At 46.3% G+C, this 16695-nt stretch overlaps 1 protein-coding gene across 1 annotated transcript; it reads left to right on the top strand.

Moving 5' to 3' along the window:
* The first annotated feature begins 6013 nt into the window (after window positions 1-6013).
* Window positions 6014-16405, top strand: JPT1 (Jupiter microtubule associated homolog 1). The gene is made up of 5 exons (XM_050319147.1): window positions 6014-6173; window positions 8765-8907; window positions 9531-9628; window positions 11251-11278; window positions 15439-16405. Exons 1-5 carry the CDS (start codon window positions 6118-6120, stop codon window positions 15585-15587), a joined length of 474 nt encoding a protein of 157 aa, XP_050175104.1. The 5' UTR covers window positions 6014-6117; the 3' UTR covers window positions 15588-16405.
* The last annotated feature ends 290 nt before the right edge of the window (window positions 16406-16695 follow it).

Here is a 16695-nt window from a genome sequence, read left to right as displayed (position 1 = left end):
TTTTGTCAGTCTTTATTAGAAGCATCAATATTGTTGTTGCAGTAGTTTACTTAAGACTCTGTATTTGAATGCTTTTTGATGTAAACATTGAGTTAAAAAGAGCAAATAATTTCGTTGACCATTCAGTTTACCATGGTATCAAATGGGAGATGCTTGGAAATGTAAAGCAAAAATAAAAAATTGAGTTCTGGTTTTGGGTGTATTTAGCTGTGGTGGTGGAGATTCCAAGCTCTGCTTTACCCCCACTGTGCTGTTCCTGCCTGGAAGGGGGAAAGGCTGGAAGTCCTGAAGGGAGCTAGTGATGGTGATGATTTTCACGAGTCTTTTCCACAAGGTTGTTCTTGGGAAACTTCTTGGGGAAGTTCAGAGGTTGCAGTGAAATCCATGGATGTTCTTGAGAGCCTGTACACCTGTCAACCCCACGTCCCCCAGCATTCCCTGATGTCCCAGCAGTGTTCCACTATTTTGCAGTGTTTGCAGTAAGCTATTCTAGCCATTAATTTGTTACAAGAAGTCACTTTTTGGTGGTAGTTTTTGTAACAGTTGATTCAATAAGTGATTATTATATGTGAGGCGTGTGCCTGCCTGGTCTGGAAATCCTTTGGGGCAGAATGGTGGCTCTGTGCATTTACCTGGTGAATTGTAACCCATTTGATTTGTGCCAGGATTTAATACATCTGAAGGAAAAATAGGGTCCATTTTTGCAGTTGCTTTTGACTCTGTAGCTGAAGAATTTAACCTGCTGTGTGCCTTTGTTTTAATTCTAGGAAATGCTACTGCCAAGCAGAGTATTTCTTATTCTGGTGTGTATCTTGTAGACTTCTGTGGTGTGTTACAAGGTTGAAATTCCCTCTTGTGAACAAATGTTTTCATATCCAAACTCACAAAGGCCTGGAAAAAAATACTTTGAACTAAAAAAGAGGATGGTGGGGGAATACATTTCAGCACCTTTCCTGAGTTACACATGGAATACATTGCTCCTTGGCTTTAGAGTCTCTGGCTTTTAAGCTGGCTAAACTTCTGATATTAGTGTATAAAGTTCTTTCAACTTGATGTCCTGCCAAGACTTTTCCCAGGAGAAAGCTGTCTTTATCTTGTTTGGCCAAAAAAGGTGTTTGGACTTGCTTTAGTTTCTGAAGAAAGGGTGAGGTCTCCTTAAATACAATTTTTTTTTCAGCTCAACTTAAGACTGTGAAGCTCAAAGCTCCCTGTTGTATCTTGCCTAGTGTGTTTTTTTTATTTCCTGAGGCAACAGAAGTCAAGTGACAGGTCCTGAAGAGCTTTTAAAAACAATGTCTTCATTTCCTGAATTAGTGGAGTGTTACTTCATCTGTCATGAACTTATGTGCGGGATTCACCTACGTTTGTCCATGTCTTACTGCTGTTACCTGGGTTTGTTCCTCATACTTCTGAAATGATTCCTTTAACAGTTCTGAATGGTGTTATGTAAGGTGGTGGCTGCAGTCAAAAACTGGTAAAATGGTCTTGTCTGAGATGTTTGTTTGATTAAACAACCAAGAAACTGTCTCAAAGAACTTCAGTGACTTAGTGCCTCAAACATTGAATTTCCTTTGGTCTGACAAACTGAAGTGGGCTGATTTCTGGTTCTCATACATAACACATTTAACAGTAAGCAGAAATACTGAACATTTCTTTAAAACAAAACAAACAAAAAACCCCAAAACCAAAAACACCACATTTTTTTAGAACTCTCCTCCATGGTCTTGCAAATACTTCTCCTTATGTGAGAACTTGTTGCTTGTCTGTGCTGCTCCTCTGGTGCTGGAAATTTTACCTGTGGATTCCTGATTGCTGGAACCTCAGTGGTTTTGCTGTGACTGTCTCCTAATGCCAGGGATGATGATTTGGAAGTGATATGAAGTACAGGGATATGAAAAATGTGGATTGTTTGGAGTTCACTTTGCTTGATTTGTGGCAGTTCTCATGTTTGCCCTGGTAGCCACATGGACTGCTAGAAGTCCTTGTGCTGGAGGAGAAAGAGAAACTGGGCAAAGAGGTCCTGTCAGGCTGGTTGGGAGGTAAGTTTTTCATGTTTATTAAACAGCTGGGATCTTTCAAGAGCCTGGGCAAATTATATTATTACCCACAATTTTCAAATCATGTGTTCTGAAGTGATTGCTGTGCAATTTAGTTAATATTCCCCCCATGGTTTTAAAGAGAGAAAGAATGGAGTAAGTCCTAATTGGATGCAGATCCCCTGGGGGGTGTTGTGGGTGGTAAGACCCTGCCTGCAGGGCTGGTGGGGCTCCAGTCCCTCACAGTTTCAGCTTTTTAAAGGTGGAACCAAAGTTGTTTGTTTCAGGTACCTTGAGTGAAGCATTTTTATTCACATGCAGGGCACATAATGACTGGTGTTAACCTCGAAAATCTGGGGAAATCCTGGGGATCACACCCATCCAGAGGGGGCTCTTGTGAAGGGTCAGTGTTGAGTGCCCTGAAGCGCTGGTTCAAAAAGGGGTTCTGGGAGTGCAAGGCTGCTCTGAAATGGAATCTGCCAGACTGCCAGCGGTGTAAGGAAATACTCCAGGTGGTAACACGAGAGGGATGCCTGTCCTGGCACAGGGAGGTGTCCTCAACAAAAGAAAAATCCCTGAAGTAACACTTAAGGTAATTGCTGCTCCAAGTTAACTGCAGTGTCAGAGCAGGTACAGCATCTCTGCAAGGGTTAAGGTTGGAGTGAGATTATTTTGTAGCAGGAATATTCCTCTCCAGTACCTTCACTTCATTACTTCCAAGTCAGTGTAACATAAGTGCTGTTGTTTGCCTGTTGGATACTGGTTCTATTGTGTCTGGTACTGCAACATTAATGAAAAGGCATAATGTGACTGCCTCCAAGAGAGGAGACTTCCAGGCTTCAGCCAGTTGGAAATAACTGGATTTCTAAGGAATAGCAAGTTGTTTTCAAGGCTGAAGATGAAAAATGAGATGCTTCCTTGATCATCATCTATTAAATTAAAAATGAACAATAAATTGAAGTATTTTTCTTAGCATTTTAGATAGTGGCCTCTTCTGAGTAGAGTGTGTGATGGGCTGTTGTGGAGTACTGAAAGACAATCTGAAAGCAAATAACTTGGATCATTCTTAATTATATTACCATGCTAATGAATACATTTCATTCTCTGGATTATTGAGGTTTGTTCATTCTGGCTGTAACCAGTTGCCAAACTAAACGTGTTCTGATAGGCAATAATTTAATCCTTTAATTTGTCTTGCTCTTTTGTGCTTAGTGTCAGAATGAATTGGTGGCACAGCACTTCCCCTGGGTGTTCAGGATGTAGGAGTGTGAGGATAAATGAAAGATGGAATTTTCATCCCTGTTTTCAGTTTTTGGTTGACCCTCAAGATGCTTAATTACAGGGGTTTCCTGGTTCCTTCCCTAACACCGTGGCATAGTGGTCTTACTGTACCATGGAGCCCCAGCTGGTGTTTATGGAGTGGTTGGAGTCCCTTTGAGGGAAGAGTTTTCCCTTATCCCTGAAGAATTTCAGTTTGCATGGGAGGGGTGAGGTGTGGCTGGTGGTGCTGGGAAAGGAGTGGCTGAGTGTCAGCAGAGATCCCAGAAGGGAAGGGGCAGCAGGTGCTGGAGAAGGACAAGGGATGAGTTGGTGGGGAGCTGCAGTGGGAGTGGGGAGTGTGGGAAGAGCTGTAGGTTTAAACAATCCCAATATGAGGATGACTTTGCAGGAAAGACTAAGGTTGTTAAAATGTACAAATAGTAAATAGTGTTTCTTCTTTAGAAAGGAGTATTCTTCAGGGAGACTTGGATTCGAAGGACACCCTTTGTGGTGAATTTTGTGCTGGTTTTGGTGATTTAGATCTCCCCCCTTTCAGCATCCAGTCCGTGGATTCCATCAAAGTACATCTGATGCCCTGCAAGGGCTCTTGAAGGATCACTTGACTAAGAAAACTTTCCTTGAGTTGAAGCAAACTCAAGCAAGACAAAAATTGGAATGAAAGCTCTTTGGGCCACTGTCTTACCCTTTCAGAGATGCCTCTTTTTCCACTCAGGAGCAGCACTTTAGGGGACAGTGACAGTGCTGGATGTCCAGACAAGAACAGCAGCATGAGGAAAGAAGAGAAAACCGAGTCAAACCTTCTTTTTTTTCTTTCTTTTTTTGTACCATGTGCTTGGAATAAAGCAGGAATGCTCTCTGTGACTGCCATGAAGAAACCCTGGCTCGTGGGAGGATGACCAAGCTGAGCCTTTTCTCAAAGCAGTGGCATCTCTCCTTGCCTAACCCTTACACTTCCTGGAGTCTTGTTTAGACTTCCAGATGCTTTTTGCATTCCTTGCCAGTGGAATTTCAACAACAGGTGGAATTGTTTGGTGCCTGAGCCTTTCAAACAGCTGCTGAGAATTGTTCTGGTCAAATGTCATCATCCTGAGATGGATCCTAAGCCCAGTTTCTGTAACCATCTTCATAAACCCCTTCATGTTGTTATGGATGAATAATCAGCAAAGCAGCTTTTATTTAAAGGCCACCCTGCAGCCTGGACTGTGAGAGGTCAGTGCAGCCCCTTGAAAAAAACACTGAAGGTTTAGAATTTTAAAGCTGTGTCTTAAAACTGGCTTTGTTAGAGGGAACAGGTTTTTCTTCATCTTGACTTAAAAAAAAAAAAAAAAGGCTCTTTATGTCTCAGGGGTACAAATTTAAGAGTCAAATCCTGTGGGTTTGCATAAAAAGCATTTAGATGACAAAATAGTTCTGCAAGTTCCCGAGAGAGCAGATGCTCTACCTGTGTGCAGGTAGGTGTCATTTGACTTCTTAATGCCCGAGCCTAAGGGATAATATAATTAAAACAACTCTGTCATGTTACTTAAAATTTCCCTTTAATCTACCTCTAGAAAGATGTGACACAACAGAAGATTCCCTGGGGATCTAAATAGTGGCTGGAGCTTTTTTTTTGGGGGGGGGAGAGGGGAATATTTTTTAAATGTGTTCTAGACTAGAAGAAATAAAACACTGTGGTCTCGTGTGTACTTTTAGCAGTTCAGCTTGCTGGTGTTGGGGGAGATACAGGACACAAAACGTGCAGCCTCGAGCCAGGTGAGCAGCGGTGCTGGGCTTTGTATTCCTGTTGCCATATATGTGCTGGAGCTCAATTTTCACACTGTAATCCACTGCTGCAAAATAATATACCGGTACTGCAAATTATTTTATGGCACCGCGTTTTCTGAGGTGTGTTCCCTGCCCAGCCCCGTGTCCTTGCTGTGTCTCTGCCCTCGTTGTTGGCAGCCTTGTGCCAACACCTCCAGCACCACGATGGCCTTGGTTGGGCCTTTAAAAAAAAAAAACCCACAAGATTTTATTTTTTAATAGATCTTAGAATGGAAAAAACCAAACACTGTGGTCCTGTGCGTAGTTTTAGCAGTTCAGCTCTCCCCTGCGTTAATATTAAGGCTGGTGCTGATTCTCAAGCAGCTCCTCCACGACACCTCCTGAGGCACCTGCGGGGCTGGCACGGCCGTGAGTGCGAGGGGCCGGGCCTCGCGTGGCCGAGTGGGTGCCAGGGAGGGGCGCTGGCGGCCCGCGGGTGTGTCCCCGGCGTGTCTGTGGGGACGGCGGGGCAGGAGGGGCCGGGGAAGCGCTGAGGGGACGGGGATTCCCCCATGGCCCCCCCACCCCACACACCGCTCAGGACCCTCAGCGCGGGCAGCGCCGCGGGCACTTTTGTCTCGCCTCAGGCGCGGCTGAGCCAATCACAGCGCGCGCCGGAGATGAGTGACAGCCCTCCCGCCAATCCCCGGCGCAGGGCGGTGCTGCCCGCCCGCGGCCAATGGGCGCAGAGCAGACGTATTGCTGCACCAATGGGCTCCCGCCGGGGGGGCGAGGCGCCCCGGGATAGACGGCGGGGCGGGGCGAAGGGGAGAGTGGCAGCGTGCGGTCCAATGGGAGACAGCGACTGCGTTTGAACAGTCCAATGAGAGGGCCGAGTGCGGGCGGGGCTTAAGGTGGGTATAAAAGCCCCGGTGCGGGCGGCGGCCGCAGTTGTCACCAGCAGCGGCAGGGCCGGGCGGCAGGAGCAGCTCCGTCCGCGGCACCGCCACTGCACAGAGCCCCCTTCCCTCGCTCCGGCTCCCCCGGCCGCTCCGCCATGACCACCACGGCCACGTTCTCGGGCATGGACCCCAATGGCAGGAACAGCTCCAGGTCCGCGGGGGCGCTCGGGGCACCGCTGGCACCCACACGGCGGCGGGACCGGGGCTCCTGGGGGCGGGGTGGGGGGTGCTGTCCGGCGCGGCCCCGGGGCGGTGCTGGGGCGCGGTGCTGCGGGGGGCACGCCGGGGCCGGCGGCGTGCGGGTCCCCCCGGGGCGGTGGGGGGGTTGGTCGGCTGGAGGCGGGGGCGGCCGCGCCCACCCGGGGGATTGCGGGGATCGCCGTGCCCGGTGCGGGGGCGGCGCGGGGGGTGCCGAGACCCGCCCGGTGCGCGAGTGCGGCCCCGGCGCCGCCGCCGAACAAAGAAGGGAGGCGACTCCCCGCCTTCAGCGCGGGGGCGGGGGGCACCGCGCCCCTCCGGGCCTTCCCCACCGCCATCCCCGCGGCCGCACCGACCCCTCGGTGGGGCCGCCGCGGGCTGGGTGGGGCCGGGCGGGCTCCATTGTCCGCGCCGCCCGCCCGGGGGGACCCGCTCGGGGCGGGAGGGGACGGTACCCGGGGGTCTCCCCTTCGCCGCTCCCGGGGCTGGGAGGGGCGGGTGTGGAAGCGGAGCCTGTGTGGAAACAAAGAAAAACTTGGCAGGTTGGCTGGAGGAGGAGATGCACGGCGTGTGTCGGGCACCCGCGTTCTCCGGAGGCGCAGCTGGAGAGGACCGTGTCGTTTTTACAGGCTGTCGTGTGGGTTTTTTTTTTTCCCTGTCAGGTTCTGGCCTGACAAAGCGGATGCTTCCTGTTTCCTTTTAGCTTTTCGGGGTGCGTTCTAAAGCGAAAAATGCCATTTGCAAAGCGTGTCCCAAACCCTTTGCATAGCGTGTTCCCAGAGCGCTTCCCGGCTGGAGGGATGGGTGGATTTTCAGTGGACATCACTGGGGATGAGGTGGAATTTTTAAGAGCAGTTCGTTGCCTCAAGTGTTAAACATGGCTTTCCTAAAGCACGTTACAGCATCTCCAGGCTGAGAGGCTTCTAATGAAACCCACCAGCCTTTAGCTGAGGTTGGTAACAAGGGATTATTCCTTTTTAACAGTTTGAGTGATGGGGTTTTTTTTCCCTTCAGTTGCCTCTTCTGTTAATGTCATTAAAGATTGTCAGTGGAAACTGTCGTATCCTTAAGAGAGTACTGGTTTCACTGCTCTGGTAAAATAGAGGTGATCTGTGGTGTGGGAACAAGCCCTGCTTTGAACAGACTGTTCTTCAGATTAACTGCAACAGATGTAACGAAGAAAATAAGCCTTCTAAATGGAGACATTTTCTCGGCATGAAAAAGATAAAGGAGTGATTCAGGACCATTACACCATATCTTTCAGTTCAGAAAGGAGACAAAACAAATCATAATAAAACATACTGCCCAGTCTCCTGGGATCCTTCCATTAGCAGCTGAGCATTAGTAATTAGAACTTTGGAGAAGAATTTTTTTAAGGAAAAGTGGTTTGCTGGTTAAATAACATTAAATATCCATGCTGCACACCTTTGGGAATTTCCCTTGCCATTGTTGTGTTTGGGCTCTGTAGGCTGGAGAAGCGTTTTTGTGCTGCATCTGGAGTTTACCAAGCACAGAGTCTCCAGATATCTGAATGCTTTAGCCATGGTGATGACACTGTACAGTCAGACACACTCACTGTGTTGAATTCCCAGGTTTGGAGCATCAACAAGCTGTGTGCTCTTCCCTTTTGTGAGGTTCTAACTTTATTTGTAGAGAACAGGAAGGGTGCCCCATCCCTAATTTGTCTTGGTGTTCATTTCAGAGCACTGGATGTCTTGAAAGCCCAAGAAACCCCAAATTCTGATGGTGTACTCACATCTCTCTGGGGGTTGTGGCAGTCCTCACATTGACAGTTTTATACTCCTGGCTTCTCCAGCTAACACAGGATCTCATGCTTAAGACAATAAGACCAGGAGGAGCTTACATTTAAAGATGTATTTTGCTGCTGCTGTTAATTTTGGTTGATTTCTGCACGTTGGAAAGCAGACCAACAGTAAAGCTCGTGAAGAACTGAGCAGGCACCTTTTGTGTCTGTCTAACAGCAGGTTGTTAGATTTAGGTTACATATCTGGAGCTTTGTACACGTGTCTCTCCTAATAATAGTCAACTTAAAGCTGTTTGATTGCACCTTTTGCCTCCAGACCAGAATCACGCTGCAGACTTTGGGGTTTTTCTGAGGAAACAAATCTGAATAAAGGCTGCAGCCATCAGTGGTGCAACCAGTCCTTTGGCTCGTACTCCAAACTTCAGCCTTTGCTGTGCTGCCAGTTGGAGGATTGATGTTCACCTTCACAGAGGTCTCTTTAAAAAGCTGGAATTTGACGAGCCCACGTACTTATTTTTCATTTGGCTCGGGCTGAAGGCTGGTGGCAGCAGCCCCTGGTGATAATGAATGGAGCCAAGGGCACGAGTTGGGAGCGTTTTATTTTTGTAAGTGTTGCTAAAGTGAAGAGTAGTGGAGACACGGTGCCAGGGGGGAATTCTGGCAGGGGCTTACCTGGCTGGTTCAAACGATGCACTGGAGCCATGGCAGCCCCTGATTGATGGGCTGGAGAGCAGCTTTCAGCAGCACTGCAGGTTGTAAAGCTGCCCCTCTCTCTGCAGAGTCCTGCGCCCCCCTGGAGGAGGATCCAACTTCTCCCTGGGGTTTGATGAGCCCAAAGAGCAGCCCGTGCGGAGGAACAAAATGGCATCCAGCATCTTTGGGACTCCCGAAGAGAACCCTCCTTCCTGGGCTAAAGCATCGGGTAAGACCATCCTGCTTTGTTTCCACGTGTGCTGAGCTGCATGAATGCATTCTGTGCCTCAGCCTGAAGCTGGTGGTGGCTGTGTGGGAACCAGGATTTTGCTTCCTGCTTGGTACTTTTGGGCTCTAAATGATGTCTGCTTGCAGGGGATTATTTATTTTCTCATGGATTTATACCAGAAGGGTTTTTTTTTTTATGCAAGTCTTGGACATGTTGCAAGCAGAAAATTGTATTTGGGAAGAATTTCTCCAAGTTAATAAAGTCACAGTGCAGTGAACTTGTGTCTCAATATCTGGAGTAGCACTGACTGGTCTTGATTATTCAGAGGAAGTTTAGCCTTGTGTTGTTCTCACAGCTGGGATTAAGCTTCCATTTCTGCAGAGTACAGGTGGCCTTGGGACCCTAAATCCCATCTGTTTAAATGACACCCTCACTGCAAGAGAGGCTGCTGTAAGACAGTAATTTGTGAGTTATTATCTGAATAATACCAGGATTTTTTAGAATGGTCAAACTTTGATCTAAAAAAAATAAACCTCCAAAGTACCCAAACCTGTGACTATTTATGATCTGCTTTCCTGATAAGTTTATCTTGCAACCTGACTGGAATCAATCTCTGCTTGTAGGGGCTAAGCCAGGTGAAATCAGAGACAACTGTGAATCATCTGGACCACAAAGAACAAACTCAACTGAGGCAAACTGTGGAGACTTTGTAGATCCCAAGGTCAGTACTGGACTACAAAGAGCCTGATAATGGGCAATTCACCCCCTGGGTGGTGTTGCCTTACAAGTGATGTTCACACAGTTGGGAACATTGTAGGATTTGAAGCCTTGTTCTCAATCTGTTTTTTTTCCTGAAGGTTCCACCTGATGCTCTTAAATGTTGATGAAGGGCTGGATTTTTCACAGGAACACTTTCCAGAGCTCTTAACTCTGTCTTATTGCTGAGACAGTAATGAAGTGCTGTGAGATCTCATTTCAGCTCTGTGTGTGATTGTGGGTTTAAACCCTTTATAAACAATAGTTACCTACAGCAAACTCTGCGTGGGTCTGACCAAACTTGGTTTCACATCTCAACAAGCTCTTGCCTCGGTAGCATCAATGCTTGTTTTATTTGTTACTGGTGTTAATAATAGCATCAGCTGTGTTATTTTCCATATAAACTGTTCACTTGGTAGCAAGATGGAGCACGATTTGGAGTGTTAATAGTGATAATTAAGTGACATTTGCTGGATGTATGATGACATTTGATAGATGTATGATTACATTTAATGGGAAAAATAGGATTTCTCTGAACAACGATTCAATAAAAAACCAGTAATTCCTTTGAACTTAATAACACAAGAACACAGGGTAGCACTTGCATGAACAAATATTAGTGGGAACAAGAAGTCTTGTTGTTTAAAACTCCAGCTTTAGGTTTTCTGAAAAGAGCTGGGTAAGTAAATAGTTGATCTCAAATGTTGTAGCAGACACCTTTTATCTAAGGTTTTATTTTGGTAATTCACATCAAGCATCACAACCCATTCTTGGTATTAATAGGAGCTTCGAGTCACAAAACTGTTCTTTGTTACAGAAAATGTCTTGTTTCAATTTAGCAAATATAAGTGAATTGAATTTATAGCTACTACCACAGAAAACAAAGTGTTTAGTTTAATTGTATTTTCTAGTAAATTGTGTTAAACACTGTGGTTCTCAGCTTTGCAAACAGATTCTTCCCATGTGGAATACTTTACTTTTATGCAGCAGTTCAGCTGCAAACAGCAGAAGCTGGAGCTGGTGAACTTGTAGCCCAGCCCGAGATTTAAGGTGGTAAATTTGTGTCAGTTGCTGTGCTTTCTTATCCCAATTTCTGCAGTTTCACTGTGTAATTAGCAATGTTAAATCTATGAAAGCTGATAAAACCTCATGCCATTGAGGAGCCTTGGCTGCTGCTGGGAGACTCTGTATCTTTGTGTCAAGCTGCAGCCTGTGAACAGAGTCAGAATGTAAAGAATGTTTAACTGTTTATGGACTGAAGGAAACTCTTATCAGCGACGTTGCAAAGAAGCTGATCAGCATTTCACAAGGGAAATTAAATATCCTGGATAGAACAAATGCTCTTGGCCTTGTTAACAGGTAAGTGTTTGGTGTTGCAGAGTTGCTCAGTAGAAAGGAGAGGACGCTGAACTCGTGGCTCTCAGGGTAATTCGTGTGTCCCTCCTGCTCTGCAGGGAGGATGTTCTGGTTCCTGTCAGTGCTGCTCAATTTAGGATGCTGTGCACAGTAACCCATGTCTGAGTTACTGTGAGATAGCAGTCACACCTGTGAGATGTGAGGTATAACGTGTTTCTCTCTCTTTTCCAGGGAGGAGATGTTGGTGGTGACATTTCTGGTGAGTACTCCTTCGAACTCCTCTAGTGAAAGCCTTGGGCAATAGAAGAGGATATAGGATATATAAATGGTCATGTATCAGGATATAAAAATGGTCATTTATCAGGATAGAGGCAGAGTGAGGTTGTTCTGGAATCCATCAGATCAATAAAGTGACTCGGCTACTTCAGTGGAGTGTGGGTATGGAGTGAAATGGTGGAGTGTCTGTGAGTCATCAGGTTAAAAAGGAGAACAGTCCTCATTTCTTTTGCCATCAGCTGTTAGTGTAAAGATTTGTCTGAGTACTAGAAGGCAAGGTGGAGACCGACTTGCAGAGATCTCAAGTGATTGAGAGTCAGAGCTGCTGTTAGAGTAGCTTGTCATTCAATAGGACAGTCAACTTAATTGATTTTAGTTTAAAATTTCCTTCTTTCCTATTGTCTTCTCATACAGCAAACTCTACGCTCACAGAATTCTCACACCCAGCTACTGCATCTGGAAATGTCTGCATTAACCAGCTTTTAACTTCCTGTTGCCTTTTAAATGCTGATTTTTACCCAGGAAGTTGATCTGCATACTGCCAATACCCTGTAAACAGAGACATTTCCCCTAGCAGCACCTGTGCCAGCCTTCAACTGTTTTTTCTAGCTCTGAGGCTGGAAATCTCTCCTTTGTAAGATTCACTGTAGGAATAGCTCACTTCCTGATGGCAGGAATGTGTGTGTTGACTGCTGCTCTCCCAAGTGCTACTTTCAACACCTAAGAGTGGTGGGGGATCACTGAGGCCATTAACAACTCCCTGCCCTGAAAAGACCTGCTGGGATGGGGAGAGCTTTCCCAGGACGGTTCAGCTACCTCTTAAGTGGTATCTGTGCCCAAAATAAGTGTTGCCTCTTTGGCAGGCAGCTTCTAATCAAACTGTATACAGGATTTAGGATTTCTTTCCCATGTCTGGCTGATCTTAATGAGCACTGCAGGCATCTGGAGTTTATGCCTGGGGTAGGAGGATGTGGTTTGCTAATAGAAGTAAACTGCTCTAAGGGCTCTGCTGCTTTTCCTGGTGCTTGTTTAAACCAGCTCCCCACGGGGCAGAGGAGATGCCAACAAACAGCAGTGAGGTGAGAAGGGAGGAGACAGAAACAAGAGCTGCCTGGGATCAGGACAGCTGAAACTTGGAGTGCAAAGTGATATTCCTGACTCTTAAATTTAAAAGCTCACATTTTTCACAGCTGGTGTATTTGTATTTAGGTTTGTTTCTGGTGAGTGACAGGGAAGGAAGTTCTTATGAAGGACTAAGTAAATGTATTGCTGGGAGGTGGTTAAAAAAAAAAGTGTTACTGTAAAGTAACTGGGGTTGTTTCCTGTTGTGGCCATGGGTAAAAATTAAATTTTTGGAGATGGCCAAGATGAAATTAAAATGACAGGCAAAGGTTTGAGTGTTAAACTTTCAGTGATGGTACTTAGGAAGGAGTAGGAATTTAATGCTTCCTGGAAATGGTATCTTTGGCAGGTCCCTGGGCATCCTGATGGATTGTTACATTAATTTCTACCATTGATAGCTTTGGGTATTGTAGATGAATGGAGCTCAGTTTCATTGAGCTGTGCCACTCCTCCCCTTGATATTCCTGCTGGGCTGGTGAACATCCCACCTGGCACACCTGTGACTTGGTGCTGGATTTGCAGAGCTGGTTGCAGGGTTTGAAAAGGGCTGAATGAATCCACCTCCAAGCAAAAGCTGTCTGCTTACGAGTTCACAGCACAACCAGAATCTTAATAGCTTCCCATCATTTAAAAAAGTTTATTCTTTTGAATGTGGAAATCATTTTCTGTATGTAGCTGATTATAAAACCCCGAGTAGGTGTCAGGTGGGGCGTGCATATTTATTAATCACACCTGTCTAGGGAAAGAAAATGTTCCTTTTGCAGCAGTTTTCTTGCTTCCCATTTGGGAGCTGTAGTTCCTTTCTGTGCATCAGAGTTCCAAGGGTTTGCAGTGCACTCAGCAGGGAGCTGTTCCAGGGATTAGACCCCTTTTGGGGTGGGAAGAGCTTCAACATTTGAGCTGATCCTGTTGCATTGACTTTCGTCATTAGGTTGGCAAATATATCTATGCCTTGATTATGTGGGAAGTGCTGATGTGTGATCAGCTGGCTGAACGAGCTACACAAACTTCCCCCAAAGTCTCCTGTGGCCTTAATTCGTGTTTCTTTTGTGAGTCAGTGGCACTGTGAGCCGAATGAGTGTGAGTAGCTGAGGAGAAGTAGACAGTACATGCCACACAGAGGGGAAGGTGGAGTCTGGCATGAGGGACAGATGATCTCCATGGGTGCTTGTGCTGAGTCAGCAGGCACTGGGACACAGCAGCTACAGAGGCTGCAAGTTTAAAATGTGGTATTAACTGTTTAGTTCAGCTGTGCTGGTGTGTTAATGAGCACAGCAGAGAGTCTGTAGTGTAGATTATTCCTGATTGCATGGGGACTATGCTAAGATGCTGGAGTTCCTTGAGATTATTATAAGCATGGGTACAGGGGGGTCAGTGGACAGAAGTGGGACTTTGGTGTTTCTGATAAATCCTGCATCAAGTATTATTTAAAAGAGATGACCTGAGTTGCCACAGAATTGGGGGAAAGCTGCTCCTGGGGGTAGGAAAGTAGCTACAAAACAGGAGGCAAAGGGTAGAGCTTTGTAATTGCCTTTCAAATTGGAAAAACGAGCCATGGGAAGGTATGTGGGGGTGGCTTTATTCAGTGCCTTCATCCGTGGCCTGGAAAGGGTAATGAACAGTGAAGTCTCCAATTTTGTTGGTGATATGAGCTCTTTCGAGTAGTCAAATTGTGCTGATGGCGAGAAAATCTCACTGTCAGAAGGACTCAACTGAATGAGGTAGGCAGGTAAAAAAGGTGGCAGGGTAACCTTTATGTAAGTAAGTGTGAAGTGATGAATCCAGGGGGTAAAAAACCCCAGCACCTAAACCGTGGCAGTCTTGTGTTCAGCTCTGTGCTGTGGTGCTCCCAGGATCTGCCTTGAGTCTTGGCACTGAGTGTTCTCTGAGATGTGTGGAAGTGCTGGCAAAATGCTGAGTGTCATCAGGGAGAAAATGGAGAATTACATCATTTTGTCTGTAAACAATGTTACACCCACATCTCATCTCCAGTCGTGTGTGCAGTCCTTGACACGGAAAGAGCAGGAGGTTGTGGAGGGGAGCAGGGAAGGTGAAGGGGTGCAGTGGCTGCCCTGGGAGGTGGAACTGAAAGAGTTGTGTCTCTGCAGTTTGAGGAGGAGGCTGGGGGAGGGAATTTAATCAAGATTTACCAAACATGGAGCTTAAGGTGAACGTGCAGCTGTTGTCTGAATCCTCCAAACCCAGAACTAGTGTTCATCAGATTAAACTAAGGGGCCTGTTGAAAACAGGTGAGGTGTATCTTGACAGAGCTGATGGTGAAGCTTTGCTCCCCTCACTCCCCCAATATCCAGGGGGCCACTTGGTTCTGGTTTGGGCCTTTGGCTCAGAACTGATTGTGTTGGTCCATATAAATGTGAGGTGCTGATGTACTTGCTGTACTCAACTGTCAGCGCAGCAGATACATCAGTTATTTGCTACAGTATCTAAAGTGCTTCCTGTGAAGAATTCCTTCTGTGTCCTGTCTTCACTTGTGGTTGTTCAGAAGGACTTAAAATAAACTATCTTGTGCTTCCCAGGGAGTGTCCAATGAGAGCCTCCCCGTGCATGGCTGTTCCCTGGTCTGTTCTGTGTGAAGCCTCAGAAGTGTGTCAGATCCTCTTCCCTCCAGTTACGAAATTGGGAATGTAGTTTGAGCTCTTGCTGCTGCCTCTGTGACTTGGCTTCCAGCACCTGCTCAGACTTGAGTCGCTCTTGCCAGAGTCACACGCTGACTAATTATATGTACGAGTCTTAAGCCTTAAGCTGCTTGTCATTAAGAAAAATGAATTGCTGGTGTCCCCTAATAGCAGCCGAGCGAATGTGGCTCTTGATGGCTGCCTGAAAGCGAGCTGGAAGGCAGAGCCCATCTGAGAAACACTTCTGAGGGCTGAGTCTGCCCTGCCCTCGGGTTGCAGCAGCACCCGAGCGTGTCTCTGCACCGGGAGAGGACTGACAGGAGCCAGCGGGACATCTGGCTCTCCTCATCCACATCAAACACCTTAAAAGCTTCTTTTCTTCTAGAAAACATTGAGGCTGATGTAGAAGCTGCCCCAGGTCAGAGTGAAGAAAAATCCCTGCCTGCTGCACCTGTTCCTAGCCCAGTAGCACCAGCACCTGCACCGTCCAGGAGAAATCCACCCGGTGGCAAGTCCAGCCTAGTCCTCGGTTAAACCTTTCCCTTCCTGACTGTTTTGAACTCGTGTCTGTTTTCTTTCCCCCATGCTTGTGAACTGCACAACTTGAGCCTGACTGTACATCTCAAATTTCTTTCATTAAAAAGAAGCACTTTATGTACTCCATCTTCTTTTGAAATCAAGGGTTTTTTCCACTTCTGTCCTGTGTTTCCCCCAGATCTACTGGAAGTGACATGAGTGTTTTCTAGTGATAGACTTGAGGGAAAGCTTTATGAAGTATTGTAATGTAATTCAAAGGAGAGTAGCTTGGTTCTAAGTGTGCTTAGAGGGTTTTTGTACTGAGGTTTTTTTTTTTTTTAGAACCCTTTAGCTTTACAAGGGTCTAGAATCTTGGTTAACCAGGCCAGCAAACAATCAGCAAGAGCAGTCCCTTCCCTCCACATGTGGGATTTAGGGATCTAAAAGGCGTCATTGACTGCATGTGGTAAATGCCTTGAGCCCTGCTGTGCCATATAAATCATTGAGTGGTTAATGTACACCATGCTGCCTTTAAAAACAAAATAAATCTTGATACTGGACTACTATGATGCAGGGTCTGTGCCAAATAGAGGGCTGATGACCAGAGCCACCTGGCCTAGTGCTGGGAAGGGGCTGATTCAGACTTTATTCAGTAAAGGTGGAGTGGATCATATAAATAAGAATTACAGGGCATTTTTTTTTACAACTGACTCAATGCTGTGCATGATCATGCTGGTGCTTGACCATGAGGTGAAAATCTCATCCTTTAAAAGTGTGTGTTGTAATTTCACGGAGCTGGATTGTTGCTTAAAAGTAAATAATATAGAAATTTTGAAGCCGTGTTTCCTGTGTGGGTTTTATTTCGTGGTTTTGGTTTTGCCTTTATTCTCAGTTGTCCTTGTCTCAGCCAACCTGCCCTACTCTAACAGAGGTGGGATGCAGCAGAGGAGGAGAGTTCTTGCACCTGGTTAAGACCACCATCAAATGCCATCTTCCCCTGAAGGGATTGTCTGACTTCTCTCTTAATTTTTGTCTTCTAGAGCACAGAAATGTGGAATATGGGTTGATAAATGTAATCTGGTTTATCCAAAATACTTTTTTTAATCTCAAGAAAATAGAGGAAAGT

This window comes from Myiozetetes cayanensis, unplaced genomic scaffold (assembly GCF_022539395.1).
Source record: "Myiozetetes cayanensis isolate MyiCay16 unplaced genomic scaffold, myiCay2020 scf22, whole genome shotgun sequence".
In the NCBI taxonomy this organism is placed as follows: Eukaryota; Metazoa; Chordata; class Aves; order Passeriformes; family Tyrannidae; genus Myiozetetes; species Myiozetetes cayanensis.
Note: the sequence above shows the minus strand (reverse complement) of the source record. Positions and strands in the feature narration are given on the sequence as shown.

Excerpts from the sequence above, each read along its gene's own strand:
- JPT1 (XM_050319147.1), top strand. The coding sequence starts at position 6,118 with ATGACCACCACGGCCACGTTCTCGGGCATGGACCCCAATGGCAGGAAC. Across the intron at positions 6,174-8,764 it reads AATGGCAGGAACAGCTCCAG|AGTCCTGCGCCCCCCTGGAG; the intron begins GTCCGCGGGGGC and ends CTCTCTCTGCAG. Across the intron at positions 9,629-11,250 it reads GAGACTTTGTAGATCCCAAG|GGAGGAGATGTTGGTGGTGA; the intron begins GTCAGTACTGGA and ends TCTCTTTTCCAG.